A 15,021-nucleotide genomic window follows, 5' to 3' on the forward strand; every position below is an offset into this window, starting at 1 on the left:
GCCCAACATGTCGGATTTGGACAGTGTTTGCACCGGGAGTATGCGTCTGCAGCATTGTTCACCGGACGCATGAGGAACTATTGTTTCGTCCACGAACCTGCATACATTGAACACATCGTGGTCTACGGTAGGAATACTACCTACGAGCGGTAACAGATTTCCGCCTGTTAACGATGAGTCGCATACATCCACGGCCTACGACCCCGTTTGGGGAGGTCACGTCTCGGTGCCTGCAGATGGTGTCAATGGAATCGAAGCGGTTCCCCATGCCAAGCCAGCCAAGCCACGCTCGATACGGCACTCGATGTGACCCCTGGATGGGTTGGCCACTACTTATCCCTGGGCGATCTAGAACTTGTCAATGCCGTCCATGCGGGGGAACTGGATTGTAGCATTGAGCTGCCTATTTGGGCGTTGACAAACCCCTTGCATCCGTTTCCGATTACATGGATGACGGGAGTTGTCCTTTTTGTTGAGATTTGACAGTCGCAAGGTAGAAAAGAGTCGAGGCTTCTAACATGAAGTCGACGGCACTCCAGCCTGTCGGGGCACACGTGTGTTGTCTCCTGACACAGACATGCTGAACGCAGTCGACTCTCTTGTGTGTTCATAGATCATCATTACATCGTACTATGGCAAAATGCATACTATCGCAAACCCCTTGACGTCTAATGCAACGCCATGCCTACAGTCGTGCCTCTCTGACCCCATGCTGCACGTTTGTGCCAACCACAGGCTCTGGCCGCACCCCTTTGCCCACAGTGGCAGCATACCGCCTCCCAAAATACTCAATCTCAACTCTTGACCCTTCTTGGACTTCATTCGGCAGGTAGGCAAACGCAATCGGCCTGCCGACCGTGTACGCGAAAGCTGCACTCGTCACGTAGCCGATCGCTTGCCCGTCAAGGTAGACCGGTTCCTTGCCCATCATCACAGTCCCCGTGGTTTCCAGTGTCAAGCAGCGAATACGTTTGGTCAAAGGCGCCTTGGACAGCCGCACCAGCGCAGCACGACCGACAAAGTCCGCCTTGGACGTGTCCACTGCGTCAGCGAACCCAGCCTCGAACGGGTTGTGCTCGGTGGTCACATCTGTGCCCCATGAACGGAAGCCATTCTCCATGCGCAGAGAGTTGAACGCAGCTCGTCCTGCAGCGACGATACCATGGCTTTGGCCAGCCTGGAACACGGCGTCCCACAACCGTTGACCGTTCTCGGCGCTAGTTTGGATCTCCCACCCAGTTTCACCCAGGAAAGAGATACTCTGCAACAAGACAGGTAAACCTGCAATGTGTGTCCGCGTGACCCTCATGGGTGAAAACTCAGCGAGCTGCTTGTCTGAGCTCAACGACCCCATGACCTGCCCTGCGCGAGGTCCCCAGAGTCCAATGGACGAAGTGGCACCGGTAATATCACGCACATGAACAAAGCGTCGGGAATCGGTCGACGATTGCAAGCGAGCTTCCCGTGTCAAGTAGGCCACGTCCGTTGGACCATTCGCGCCCAGTTTATAGAGGTTCTTCGCCAGCCGCGCAACGAATACATCGCTGCGAACACCACCATGGTCATCCAGCATCAACGCGAAAGTGATCGTTCCCGCATTCCTTGACACATCAACCGTCATGAGACGCTGCAGCAAACTCTCCGCGCCCGGTCCGGAGACCTCGATGCGGCGTATGGGGCTCTGGTCGTACATTGCGACGGCCGTGCGCGTCTTCCACGCCTCGACAGCCGTGATGGGCGAGTAGAATCTATTCGACCAGGCGTCACGCTCGCGTGGCTGCCACCGGGGCGGGAGGTCTCCCAGAAGCTTGGCGTTGGCATCGTACCACTGCGGCCGTTCCCAGCCGCCCGTCTCCAGGAAGAAGGCACCCAGTTCTTTCTGTCGAGCGTGAAAGGGCGTCACCCGCAGGTCGCGCGGGGACTCCCTGGGTTGCAGGGGGTGGATAATGTCGTAGACCTCGACAAAGTCCTGCGAGGAGGTCTCGGTCACGTAGTCGGGCGCAAGCTGAATGTCCTCGAACCGAGACAGCTCGGCGCCAGACAGGTCGATCGTGGACTTGCCGGTCGTCAAGACCTCGGCGAGAGACCGGGCGACACCGGCTGAGTGGGTGACCCAGACGGCCTCGGCGACGTAGAAGCCCTCCAGGTTGGGGGCGCGTCCCACGAGGGGCCCGCCGTCCGGGGTGAAGGACAGGATGCCGTTGAAGCCCTCTGCAATCTGGCTGTCGCGCAGCGCGGGGAGCATCTCCTGCGTGAGTTTCCACGCTGGCTCGAAATCCTCCGGGGTGAAGGCCAGTCGTGAGGGCATGTTGCTCTCACTCACGTTCTTGGCTGTCGGGCCCAGAGACGCTGCGGTGACGGGCATGGGTTTGTGGCCATAGTACCCGATTCCATACCGGTCTCCGTGCTCACGATAGTACAGGTCTTGGTCTTGGTATCGAAGAATGGGCAGTGTGGCGCCGTTGGGTTCTGGGTTGCGCCCCTTTTGCTTGGGCACGGCAGTCGTCTTGACGTACTGATGGGCCATGGGTTGAAGAGGGATGGGCACGCCTGCCAGTGCGCCCACTTCGACGCCCCAGAAGCCAGCACATGAGCAGACAATGTCTGTCTGAATCGTCCCATTGGGTGTGATCACCCCTGTGATGGTGTCGTCGTCCTTGACAAAGCCAGTGACAGGCGTGTGCTCGAGATACTGAACACCCGCCTTGCGCGTACGTTCAATGAGGAGTTGGACAGCCTGCGCTGCGAGCGCGAGACCATCACTCGGGATGTGGAAACCTCCCAAGACGATGTCTTTGCTCAAGTGCGGATAGAGCGCGACGCATTCTTCCGTCGTCAAGAGGTGCGTCTCGACGCCCCAGGACGTGGCGTAGCCGTGCTTGCGCTTGAGTTCCTCCATTCTCTCCGGTGTCGTTGCGACCTCGAGGCCGCCCACCTGCTTGAAGCAGTCGATGGAGAGGAGCTTCTGGACGGTGTACTTGGCGAACTCTGTCATGCTCTTGGAGGCGTTGGTCTGAAACACGAGACCAGGAGCATGCGACGTCGAGCCACCCGGCATACGAAGCGGCCCTTGCTCCACGACAGTGATGTTGGTCCATCCTCGCGAGACGAGCTCGTCCGCCAGGTTTGTGCCCACGATGCCGGCACCGATGATCACCACGCGCTTGTCCATCGTCATTGTGAGGTGTGCCTCTGTGTGTGAAAGACAAAGACAAGCAGCCAAACCAGGCTGGATGTCAGGGAGGGCAATGATTAGTGCACCATGTTGCACGGCTTCTTAAGATCAATGATACCATCAACATATCATCTCCTTATCCTTGATCACGATGTCTATCTGATCAGCATGAGATGGTAGAGGCGATGCGCTCACGTGATCGGCCTATGCGCATCGGCGCCGTGCGTGCGCGAGGTCGCCTGATAGTGGTCCAGAGACGTGTCGTTGCTTGCGTCTAGAAGCGGCTGCATATCGGTCGGTATGATAAGGGGTCTAGACTAGAATGCGGGGTAGCCATTCTCCAAATTCAGGTGAAGATCCTCACGAGAGGTGCATGCTGGCTTCGTGATGGACGGAGGATGGAGGACACGGGAGGGTGGCTGACGCACGATGGGGTGTATCAGCACAGGTCTGGGCTCGTCGGCAGCGGTCAGGTGTCGTGTTGTACGGTCGCCAAATTCGACTGCCTGGAGGTGTTGAAGCATTAGACTCCGTCCATTCATGTTGGACGCATTACGCAACGCGTGCTGCTGGGAGGTCCGATCTCGGGCATCCTCCTCAATGCGCTTGCTCGTGCTCACTGACACAAAGCCTTCGAACACCGGGGTCTTGTGAATCAAGTATTGTGGTTATGTTTGGAACAATGCTCGTCCAGGGGCGTCCTTTCAGCCTAGTCTATATGTACAACAGGAAGGAAAACTCCCGAAATGCCAACGCTTCTACTCTACACGCGCTCTCCCTCAGAAATGATTGAACATGATATTGCTAAAGTTCTCGCCCTGCCACCACGCAGAGCCCCTGTCCTCGGGCATCGCAGGCTGCGGGTCGGCCAGCCCCATGTCGCCCATGTTGGCAAACTGCGCCGAGTCGGCGTACAGCCAGGGGGTAAAGTTGAAGCTCAGAAAGTCCATCTGCTCCCCGTGCTTTTCACCGCCGCTGCTGCTGCTCCCGGCGCCGCCGCCACTGCCGCTCGTTCCAAGGTGTTGGGGCTGTTGGTTGCTTCCCGTGTTGACAGTGTTCTGGCTGTTCCATCCTGCACTCCTCGAGGGCTGACCCGGTCCGCGGTGCGAGAAGGAGGGCGCCTCTTGCCCGCCCTCGGCCGTGTTGATGATGATTTCTGGCGACGTGGCGACGATAATCTCAATGGTCGAGTCCTCGTCCGTGTCCTCGTGAGACAGGGGGGGGATCAGTGAGCCGTCTAGTATGCCTGGGCTCTGGTTCGGTAGCGATCCCTGTTCCGTGGTGAAACGCAGCGTCTCCCACATGAGGGGGATGCTGAGGTAAATTTTGGAAGGCATCCAGTCCTCGACGTCCATGCTCTCTGGTCCTACCGCCATGCGTGTCATCTTGTCGAGGTTCCTGTCCTGTAGCCGTTGTCAGCGTTTCATTTCCCCATCACAAGCTTGTGGGATGTCCATACCAGTCCGGCACATGCTGCCGAGTAGGGGATAAAATTCTTGAGAAACCTCCTGCATTTTGAAAAGTCGGCATTCGACTTGTGCTTTAATCGTGCGGCCGCGGCGCAGCAGTAGTATAGATGCACCGTGGCCGCGATCGCCGCGACGTGTCCGAAGAATGGATCGGCCAGCGGTACCTGCTTGTCCACCACCATGTCGATCATGCGGACGATCCAGGTTGCGTGCAGCAGCGCCAGCTCGGACGACCGCTTCCAGAAGGTGTTGGGTATCGCCAGGTTGGGGTTGTGCTGTGCCCCTATAATGTAGATAAAGGGGTGGTTCATGACCGTGTGGATGGCGTGGTACGTGAACTGCTCTCTCAACCACGGCGCCCAGTAGTCCCGGTTGACCTTGATCTCCTCGACCTTTCGCTTGTAGAATTTGGCCGTGTCGTACCGGTGAGACACGGGTATCCTGTTCTCAATCTCCATAAAGTCGGAAATGACCTTGGCATAGGGCGAGTCGCGCCGCCAGGGCTCGCGCAGGACGTTGTGCGCGCAGTCTGTGACATACTTCCTCACCTGGCTCCAGACCCACGCAAGGTGCACGCCAGTATTCCATATGCCGTTCTCGTGCGGCCCCGCGCAACCGAGCTCATCTCGCGGCAGCGGTGGCACGGTGGGATCCAGCTCTGTGCTGCCGCCGTTGCTCGGCGCGTACAGGGGGCCCCATATGTCGCTGGGCAGGCTCAGTACTCCATCCTGGCGGCCGTAGCACTGCTGCAAGAGCTGCAGGCTCCAGAAACACCGCTTCTTCCTCTCCTGTAAGGGGTCGTCCATCCGGTAGGATGACTCAAGATCCAGCATGGCGGAGCGACAGATCTGGAACGCAAGGCCCAGATGGAACTGGCCGAGGTGATGGTTGCCATCTTCCACATGATAAGTCAACGTGTCACTGACATAAGACGTGCATGAGCATGGGAGCGAGAACATACCTATGAAAGACGAGTAAGACAACAGACACAAGCTCTCAACGGTTCCGAGGCCTACCGTGCCATTTGCTATGCGTAGCATAATCAGAGTCTTTGCCGTCTCCCCGTGGAACTGCAGCTGGCTGCGGTTGTCGAGGAAGCGCGACGTCAGGGCGAGGATGCTGCAGGCCAGCTCCTCCGGTATGGCGCCGCAGTCATGGACATCCTCGCGGTCAAAGCACCAGATGGGCTGTCTGTGACAGTATTGAAAGTAGAGTCTCACCCCAATGGCAATGTCGGACAGACTGGGCCGCAAGCTCGAGTCGTCCGACTCAAACGTGATGGCGGACGAGTGGTTGAGCGGCTCGCTCTGCTCGCGCGCGGGCGGCGTGACAGACTGTGACTTGTCGGAGGCGTCGCGATGGATGCTTTCTGATGTATGGCGGCGGGTATGCGGCGGGCGGCGTTGCCTGAGCATCCAGTTAGATTGTCTGCAAGGGGCTTCGCTACAGGGCGTGGATACGACCTGCCACTGAGGAGGAGATCGAGCTTCTCTTCCAAGTGCGCCAGTCTTTCATCCTGCGTGTTTTGTCAGTCGTTGTCATTGCGGCATCTGTGTATTGTTTGGTCTCTCGTACCGAATGACTTCCTCGTGCTTGTCTTGGCGCGGGCGGATAGGAGCATTGCTGTCCGAGGCGCGAGCAGCTCGAGCAAGCGGGTCTCTCGCCGGGGCATCTTGTCTTTTTGCGACTATGAGAGCGTTAGTAAATTCTCTCCTTTGCTCTTTGTAGCAATAGCGCCTTTGGCACGTACCGGCAAGGCAAACAGGCGTGATGCGACCTCCTTCGTCCGCGACCCGCGCCGTTATCTTCGACGCTGGGTGTCATCCTTCATCGAGTCTCGTAGGTCTAGGTCTCTAGGATCAGCCTCGACGCCCGAGCGCCGTGCAGGTGACGGTGATTGAACGAAGAACCAGCAATGATGAGGGATGAATGAGCCTTGGAGGTGAGAGTCGGTGATGATAATATAATAAGTACGTAACCTGAATCTGATTGTCAGGTCACGGGTGCTGCTTTAATTCGGTGAGGGGTCTCGCCAGGCAGGCAGGCAGGCAGCCAGCCTGATCTAGGTTTTACCGCATCCAGCTAGCCGTCGAGATAAGACGCGTCTCGCGATACAGACATTCGTCTTGCTTATCTTGTCCTTGTTGACTTTCACTCTTCTCGTCTCGTTCACTTCTCACTCTTCCCTGGGCCTTGCAACGCAGGGGCTCACAACTCCTGCACCTCCACGACGATGGCTGCAGTGCGGTCTGGTGCCATCAAAGGCCACCCAGCAGCGATGCCCAACGCCTCCATCTGCTCCAGGTGCATTGAAGGCGGGAGATACAAACCAACATGCCCAAGTTCCTTGAAGACAGTGGCAAGTATTGCAAGAGGGGTGCTGCTACATACTGCGACCAGACACGACGTGACACGCCATGCGAGGCGATGCGCTCGCGCACCGTCTTCTCCAACTTGCCTGCGCGGACATGTTACTCCGCATATCGAGGCGATCCCGCCGATGCATGCCTCGCCCGGTGGTCTATGTCGCATCAGAAACATGAACTAAAAGCGGCCTCTAATGCAGTTCATGTTCGCCAGTACCCGAAACAGTCATGCTGCATGCATCATACACGTACACATCCAAGGTCGCTCGCCACGAAACGTCATATGGAGCACTAGAAGCGCTCATGTATTACTTCACATGTTCTATACCTGGCGAGCAAGTGCCGTTCTAGAGGACTATAGCTTGGCCTGTATCGGATCGCGGAGGTCGTCCATCTCCGCGCGTGGCCACTCTGGATTATACTTTGGATCAGGTCTCTCCCTGTCCCATGCCCACCGCCCAGCCAGCTCAGGGGTAAGTGCTTCTTCGAGCATCTGGACGACATACTTGCCCAGCACCGGGAAAAACTTGAACCCGTGGAATGAACCGCAGGTCGCGACATAAAGTCCTTTGGCTGCTGGATGCGGCGAGATGATAAAGTCACCACTCGTTGTGAAAGCGTCCCTGGGATTTGTCAGTCTTCTCTGCAGACAACTCGCACGAGATGGCCTACCAGCAAATGCGATGTTTCTCCATGGTCCATTTGGCGCCCCTTTTGCCATAAAAGGATCTGTTGGCGTGGTTTATATCCTCCTTTAGCTTGCCAGTCACTTTCCACTGAGCATAGTCCGGCTCTGCTGGAGGCGCTGACAGATATCGACCGGGCAGAACCTCTTGCGTATTCTTGAAGATGGTCCATCCCCACCACTTGAGCTGTCTGTCCTTTGTGGGCGGTAGAGAGCCCAGGAAAGGGCCAACGTCCGCAGGATATCCCTGGAACCCGACGGGCATGTCGGTGAATCTCTTGACAGACTCCTCGTCAAGCTTCGCCATCCCCGTGGTAATGCCACCAGCAACGATCCTGTCACCAGCGGACAGTTTGTCTCTCCCAGTCTTGGCGGCGCACAGCTCCAGGAGCTTGGGTGTGTATGCGCCCGTGCTCAAGATAACGTGGTCGGCTCGCAGTGTTTTGCCAGCGGACGTTGTGATGCCCCGACAGTTGCTTTGCGCATCGATTTCAAGACCTGCCACATCGGCAACCTCATACTTGACGCCGAGGTCCATCGCCTTGCGGGTCACGGCACGCAGACAGTCACCAGCCGCCGCCCAGCCACTGGTCTTGTTGATGAGCACCTCCTTCACGTCTGTGTAGTCCGCGTCCCCAAAGAGACCTCCGTACCGCTTGCGCGCCTCCTCCACGGGGACAACCTCCAGCGCCGCCTTGCGCCCCAGCTTTCGGTAGTTGTCAATCACCTTGCGGCCATAGTCACTCCGGCACATCCAGTACACGCCCGTCTCGTGGAAGTAGGGCTTCCACAGGGGGTCGTTGTTGAAGATGTCCTGGGCCTCGAGCGCCAGCTGGCAGTAGACGATATCGTCATAGTCGGCCCTGACGGCCTTGTTCCAGTCCCATGAGGCGGCGACGCGGCTGTCAGCGTCAAAGGCGTCGCGGTCGACCAAGGTGACGCTGGCGCCGGGGTACTTTTGGATGAGATGGTATGCTGTAGACACACCAAAGACGCCCGCGCCTACTATGAGGTATGATTTGGGGCGGGACATTGTGAGGTTGCAGCTAGATATTGATGATGGGGTGACGGACAAAGGGTGAGAGTCCGAGATGTCTTGATGATGAGCTGAGTGAGCAATATGAATCACTTCGACTGAACATGCAGTGTGTGCTCGATACACTCCGCCCTTCAGCTACAGCACGATCGCTCAAACAAACTATCCAAGAGCCTTGGCCTGCTGGTATCGAACATCGATGCGCATTTGATTAGACGCGGGCGCTCCAGAGGGCCGATGTCGGCTGCGATAGTGTACGCCGATCACGTGGGATCTCTGGTGTTCCCAAAGGACCCAACGCCAGGTTATCTTTGATGATATAATTAGCAGGGCGTGGCTTTAATCGGAGATGGGCAGCATTGCAGACGCCAGAGCCAACGCGAAGGCTGATATCCATGATTGTCTGTCGGACGGAGGCGCTTCTCGCCAGAGTCCAGATTCCAGACTTGGCGCTGGAGCGTGACACGCCAACGGCGACTGACTCTTCTCCGCACGAGCTCTGCTGATCTACGCTAATGCAGCATATGCTATCGCCTGCCCTAAACTGGCATCTAGGTGTGCTTGCCGTGACATGGAAAGTGTCCGAGCTCGGGTCTAGACATGCCGGTCCCTCTCCCGTGGCCGTGGCCGTGGCCAACTCCACAGTCCCCGGATTGCCAGTCCGTCCACTCCAATTCATCATGATGACAGTACGAACGCATCAAAATATCCCTGCATGCTCTGTACATGAAACTCTGTCAAAGCCGGGCCCTCCGTAGTGGCACATCTTCATGCAGGTCTGCGTACGTGTACTCTAGATCAGGCAAGCTAGAAGGGGAAGCTTGACTCGTGGATGTCCAGCCCTCCCTGTCTCTTTCGCACAATGGACAGATAACAGACAGAATCTGGGGACACGGAATTGGGGAAAATGATAAGATCCCAGAGTGCGTCTAACTTAAAGCGGCGCGCCACAGCGGGTTGCTGGAGCTTGGAAAGCTTGTCTGCCATCGCGGGAGATGAATATGTGGCTGCCACATGCTGATCTATTCCTGGGAATTGGCTTTTCTCGTGCCACAATAGCATCTCGGGACTTGTGCATCGTCTTTGGGGACCAGCTCCTCGACTTCATTTCACAGCAGTCGAAGTGGTTGATGGACATCGCCGGATACAGCCTTCACCCAGGTCATACGACCAGTACCTGTGCTTACTGACTCCATGTCTCGTCCGCGTACATCGCGATACGGCCCGTGATGGAAAACGACGATGCTACATGTTTCCGGCGGTCTCCCACCATCACCGGCGCCAGACCCTGCGTCCGCCGACTGCACTGCCGGTCTCACGTCAAATGACCTACCAGGGCGACATCGCACGTTCACCGCAACACCAGGTTGAGCACTCCCATGATTGTTTATCCAGACGCAATCTGCCCGTGCCACTCCCGTATCAACGCCACGAACGCCTTTCGTGGTATTGTCCGGCGCCTGCGGTTGGCTACTCCGATCATGTGACCGGCCTCCGTGGCCGCCATATCAGAGTGTCCGACGGCTTGTCAACATCACCGCACGACGAGGTGTGTACCGAAACAGGGTGTCCAAGTGATGATGAGGCACTCAGAGGACTGGCCACGGGATATTAAAGAGAGTTCAGACTATGAGCTCTGGAAGATAAGACCCAACTACATGTACAAAGCAGAGAGAGATACGCACGAGTGTCACTCCCCCCTGAATTAAGTTCTCTATTATACCACAATACCCATCTTCCGTCACTGGAAATCACAATCAACCATACCAAATGTCTTCGTTATTCAACTACATTGGCCTAAGCAAGGCAGCACCGGCCGCCCAAGACGACAATGCTCCAGTGCGCGCCCTGCCCGCCCCCTGGTACACCTCTCAGGAGATGTACGAGCTCGAGCGCCGAGCCATCTTTAGCAAAAAGTGGCTTCTCACAACGCACAAGCTCCGTCTCCAGGAGAATGGCGAGTGGCTGCGGTATGACATTGCCGGCTTCGAGTTCATCATCTGCCGTGACCGCCAGGGCAACATCAACGCCTTCCACAACGTCTGCCGTCACAGAGCGTTCCCCATTGTCACCGCGGACTCGGGCCGCAACCACGTCTTCTCGTGCAAGTACCACGGCTGGTCGTACGGCCTGAACGGCAAGCTCGCCAAGGCCCCCGGCTACCAAGAGCTCGAGGGCTTTGACAAGTCCCAGAGCAGTCTGCTCCCCATCCACGTGCACATTGACGACAAGGGCTTCATCTGGGTGAACCTCGATGGCGGCGCGCGGCCCGAGGTTGCCTGGAAGGACGACCTTGAGGGCGTCGACACCCAGGAGCGGTTCGACTTTTACAACTGGGACGACTACCAGTTCGACCACACCTGGGAGATGGAGGGCGAGTACAACTGGAAGATCCTGGCCGACAACTACAACGAGTGCTACCACTGCAAGACATCCCACCCGGACATCCCCTCCATCGCCGACCTCGAGAGCTACCGCGTCGAGACAAAGGGGGGGCACATCCAGCACTTTGGCAACCCGACGCCCGAGCAGATTGCCAAGGGGTTCCGAGTGGCCGCCTCCTACTACTTCCCCAACGCTTCCATGAACGTCACGTAAGTCTCCTTCTTTCCATCTCATCACATACTTTCCAAGAACAAAAGGCTGACCGTCCACCCAGACCACACTTCTTCATGATCCAGCGCTTCGTCCCCAGCGGGCCCAACAACTCCGTCATGCGCTACGAGGTCTTCCGCAACAAGAACTCGAGCGACGAGGACTTTGAGCTCATCACGTCCATGTACAAGCGCATCATGTCCGAGGACAAGTACCTCTGCGCCAACGCCCAAAAGAACCTCAACACGGGCGTCTTTGTCAACGGCGAGATGCACCCGCGCATGGAAAAGGGGCCCCTCTACTTCCAGCGCCTCGTCCGCGAGCACATGGTCGCCCACCACAAGCGCGAGCAGGACGCCGGCCGCGAGATCTGGCCGTCCCGCCAGCAGATCCCCTCGTCCGCGACGGCGAGCAACAATGACATGAAGCTGTGCAGTGCCCTGGACTGCCCGGTCGCCAACAAGGAGGCGCTGGCGTTCTGAGGGGCATGTGGGATGTTTGATGATTAATGATGGATATCTGCTTTCCTTGACAAGACTGATCCAGTTTAGCGACCTTGTTTGACTACATAGTACAATGCTCATAATATGTCACACACACACACACACACACACACACACACACACACACACACACCTGCGGTTGATCAACACAATTTCTTCAGAAGTAGACATTAGTCTGTGTAAATTAAAAGCAGTATACAATGCTCGCTTAAATGGACTGTTCCTCTAGGTATCCCGTTCTAGACCGGCCCAAACGCCAAATATCATCACAAATCCAGCTCCCGTTGTCCATCTTCCACAACGAGTCGGGTATCATGTCAAATCGCGAACTCCACGTCGTCACCAGCTTGAAGCGCATCATCAGGTCCCACCACCGCACGCGGAACGGAGGCTCTCGCTCGGGCCCCGACGTCGGGGCCTGCCGCACCCCGCGCTCGTCGAAGCAGTCGGCCACCTTGAGGAACAGCTTCTCGTCCTTGAGCTGGTGCACGGCGAGCGCGTCCTGGCCGGCAATGGCGTGCTGCGTCGCATTGGGGTGCGTCCGCCGGCGGGCCCACGCCGTCCCGTCGCCTCTCGAGTCGCCGTCGTCGTAGTCGAACTTTTCCGTGCCCTTGAAGTTGATCATGTTGGCCACCTCGCGGCCCCGGAGCATGAGCATGGCTACCGCCATGTCCTCTCCGGTGATCACGTTGTGCTCGTCCTGCAGCTTAGACAGGAGCTCCACCATGTCCCAGGTGGCCGTGTACATGGCGCCGTGCGGGAAGACGAGGTCGTGTCGCTTGGAGAAATACAGCTCGCCGATGATGGTGCGCTCGACGAGCGCCCTAGGCCGCCCCGCGTCGTCGTCCCGGAGCAGGGGCGTCAGGTATCGCTCCCAGAATCCCCGTGCGTTGAACCACAGGTCCGTGTCCATCTTCGACACGAATTCGTAGTGGTGTCCCCGCGCAATGAGCCACTTGTACAGCTCAATGGTTTTGATGGTATTGGCGGTCACATCATCCTCGGGGATGTGGTCAAGCACAATCATGTCGCCAAAGGTTCGGTTCTCAATGCGAATGTTCTCCATCCACTGGGGGCCCGGGTTCGAGATGACGAAGCGCGCGTCAAAGGGCACGTCGCGGTACAGGTGCATCCAGGTCGAGCGTATGAGCATGCGACGGGCCGCGTCGGTGGCCGGGCTGATGACGGTCACGAGCCAGGGTGACGGGGGCTTCTGCTCATCCAGCAACGAGTGCATTGGCGATTCGGGAAAGGGCGCCAGTGGGTATTGGGGCACCGGCAGGAACTTGACCGGTTCACCGTGGACGATCAAGTCGGAGGCTGGCGTCTCGAACGGCGCATGGTGGGGCCGGTCCTGGGAGAGGGTGAACATGAGTTTGATGAGCAGCAGGGCGAGAAGGCCCGTGATCAAGGCGACGCGTCGAAACCGCTTATTCGGGGTCTGTCGCGGGACCTGGATGTAATAGGATGGCGGAGAGTACATGTACCATGGCTTCTTTTGACGCGTGAACGGAAGCCAGGACCATAGTGAACGACGGACGCGCGCTGCTGGATGGTCCTTTAGAGCGACCATGCTGGCGTTGACAGACTCGGGGTCAAGAAAGAGGACCTCGTCGACCCCATTGAGATCCCGATCATAGGCGAAAGGGTCTTTGAGAGTCCCGAGCATCAAACCGGGTACCGAGACGAAGTGGAACGAGGGGACGAAGCGCGCTGCGCTGTTGATATGCGGCCCTAGGATGTGCGTCGTCGGATTCGAGCCTCAGGAGGGAAGGAGGGATGGCTCGAGGCAGGTCAGGTCGCAAGAAACAGTCAATGCCCGGAGATCGAGGCCAGGCAATCGACAATTAGCAGATGGGATGGGAGAAGAGTCGGGCAGGAGAAAAGCGAGCGTGTTGGTACTGTAGCCGGCTGACGGCGGCCGGTTGGGAAACAGGCAAGGTAATCAGAAGGGAGATGACAGCTGACAGTGACTGGAGATGAGTTTGCGCCTGGTGGTGGAGCGACTGGAGCTGATCCCTGGACGCGCATGCACAATCGTAATTACCGTCTTCTTTTTTTGTGCGGGCCTTGTGCGGGACCGTCCATGCAGGGGCGGGGGGCGCGCCTGCCGCTTATTCGTGCTGGCGCTGCGCAGCTTCGGACCATTAGCACTGCGCCGTACGCTCGCCACAGCGATCTGTTAGGCAGCCTAGGCTGAAACCTGGCGCGGGGGGGGGGCGGTGCCATTTTTTAGCGGGTGTCTCACGCCTGGCGTTGTGAGCCTGCGACAGTCGACAGTCGACAGAGGACAGACAGGCTGCAGCGCTCCATGTCGCCCGAGACTTGTTGGGCTGACGAGGCTGTGCAGGGATGCATCCTAAAATACTGGAGATGTGCAGGATTTCGCAGAGGGACTATGCAGCTCCTCCAGTCATCGCTTGCTGTGCCTCACCTGTGCCTGTTGAGAGCTTGCCTGAAAGTAGCCTACTGTAACATGACGTGCGGTGTCCACTGGTTCACGTCCTCGGCGACTTCCCCGTTTGCTCGTCAAATGTCCATGGGGCTACAGGGTAAAATAGACCTCGTCAATTGACGCTCGAGGGCCAGATTGACGCTCCTATGAAGCAATGGCCGTAGGTCCTTTGCAGACGAGTATTCGGCTTCATTCACATTGGCCTCCCTAACTACTGTACCTGTTGAGAGGTGCGTGGTTAACTTGCAAAAGAACCCAATTCGAGGCTGTTGCTGGCGTGGAGCTTCCACCAACAGAGCAAGCTAGTCCAGAAGTGTTGCTGCGCGAGAGCCTGTGCCGCCACCAGCCACCTCCACCTCCACAAGCTGCTCAGGGGTCGAACAGAGTACGCGCTATTGATTGGCCGTCTTTTGCGGCGCTAGGCAGCCTAACTTGGTACTTTATGTGGCTGTTATTTAATCGCCGGACCAGAGCCGTGGAATTTATTAGGAAGCGACTGGAAAAACCCTCTACAAGGTACGATTCTTCACGTCCACCACGCGTTGGCTTTTTGACCGCAAGTTAATGATCAACCCTCACCTACAATTGTCGGCGGTCCCCAGTGAAAGGATTCACCCTGAATGCGCTAGACCCCCTTTTATCTTTTCTCTTCCTCAATGCTGCCCCCACCCAACAGATCCTGCTCTAACCGCTTCAGCGCAACTTGATCATGCTCCAGTTCGGCAGTATCTGGGAAT

General features: G+C 57.4%; 5 protein-coding genes across 5 annotated transcripts; 1 reads left to right on the forward strand and 4 right to left on the reverse strand.

The window, feature by feature from the left end:
- Positions 1-561: 561 nt before the first annotated feature.
- On the reverse strand, positions 562-3,178 carry F5Z01DRAFT_745038 (FAD dependent oxidoreductase; the record flags this gene model as incomplete). Its single annotated transcript, XM_046266923.1, has 2 exons — positions 562-712; positions 761-3,178. 2 exons carry the CDS (start codon positions 3,176-3,178, stop codon positions 686-688), a joined length of 2,445 nt encoding a protein of 814 aa, XP_046115252.1. The 3' UTR covers positions 562-685.
- Positions 3,179-3,839: 661 nt separating this feature from the next.
- F5Z01DRAFT_663933 (uncharacterized protein) lies at positions 3,840-6,722 on the reverse strand. The gene is made up of 6 exons (XM_046264063.1): positions 6,395-6,722; positions 6,220-6,331; positions 6,108-6,160; positions 5,606-6,051; positions 4,635-5,539; positions 3,840-4,578 (listed from the first exon to the last, which is right to left on the reverse strand). The coding sequence occupies exons 1-6, from the start codon at positions 6,466-6,468 to the stop codon at positions 3,955-3,957; spliced, it is 2,214 nt and encodes a 737-aa protein (XP_046115253.1). The 5' UTR covers positions 6,469-6,722; the 3' UTR covers positions 3,840-3,954.
- Positions 6,723-7,275: 553 nt separating this feature from the next.
- On the reverse strand, positions 7,276-8,835 carry F5Z01DRAFT_292814 (FAD dependent oxidoreductase). The gene is made up of 2 exons (XM_046258820.1): positions 7,683-8,835; positions 7,276-7,633 (listed from the first exon to the last, which is right to left on the reverse strand). Exons 1-2 carry the CDS (start codon positions 8,726-8,728, stop codon positions 7,366-7,368), a joined length of 1,314 nt encoding a protein of 437 aa, XP_046115254.1. The 5' UTR covers positions 8,729-8,835; the 3' UTR covers positions 7,276-7,365.
- A 1,666-nt stretch (positions 8,836-10,501) lies between these two features.
- On the forward strand, positions 10,502-11,808 carry F5Z01DRAFT_627825 (choline monooxygenase; the record flags this gene model as incomplete). Its single annotated transcript, XM_046261561.1, has 2 exons — positions 10,502-11,325; positions 11,391-11,808. 2 exons carry the CDS (start codon positions 10,502-10,504, stop codon positions 11,806-11,808), a joined length of 1,242 nt encoding a protein of 413 aa, XP_046115255.1.
- Positions 11,809-12,037: 229 nt separating this feature from the next.
- F5Z01DRAFT_627810 (uncharacterized protein) lies at positions 12,038-13,312 on the reverse strand (the record flags this gene model as incomplete). Its single annotated transcript, XM_046261560.1, has 1 exon — positions 12,038-13,312. The coding sequence occupies one exon, from the start codon at positions 13,310-13,312 to the stop codon at positions 12,038-12,040; it is 1,275 nt and encodes a 424-aa protein (XP_046115256.1).
- Positions 13,313-15,021: the final 1,709 nt, after the last annotated feature.

Source organism: Emericellopsis atlantica (genome assembly GCF_019669845.1).
Source record: "Emericellopsis atlantica unplaced genomic scaffold F5Z01scaffold_28, whole genome shotgun sequence".
Taxonomy (NCBI): Eukaryota; Fungi; Ascomycota; class Sordariomycetes; order Hypocreales; family Bionectriaceae; genus Emericellopsis; species Emericellopsis atlantica.

Excerpts from the sequence above, each read along its gene's own strand:
- F5Z01DRAFT_663933 (XM_046264063.1), bottom strand. The coding sequence starts at position 6,468 with ATGACACCCAGCGTCGAAGATAACGGCGCGGGTCGCGGACGAAGGAGG. Across the intron at positions 6,332-6,394 it reads CACGCCTGTTTGCCTTGCCG|TCGCAAAAAGACAAGATGCC; the intron begins GTACGTGCCAAA and ends ACGCTCTCATAG. Across the intron at positions 6,052-6,107 it reads GATCTCCTCCTCAGTGGCAG|GCAACGCCGCCCGCCGCATA; the intron begins GTCGTATCCACG and ends CTGGATGCTCAG.
- F5Z01DRAFT_292814 (XM_046258820.1), bottom strand. The coding sequence starts at position 8,728 with ATGTCCCGCCCCAAATCATACCTCATAGTAGGCGCGGGCGTCTTTGGT. Across the intron at positions 7,634-7,682 it reads GAGAAACATCGCATTTGCTG|GGACGCTTTCACAACGAGTG; the intron begins GTAGGCCATCTC and ends GACAAATCCCAG.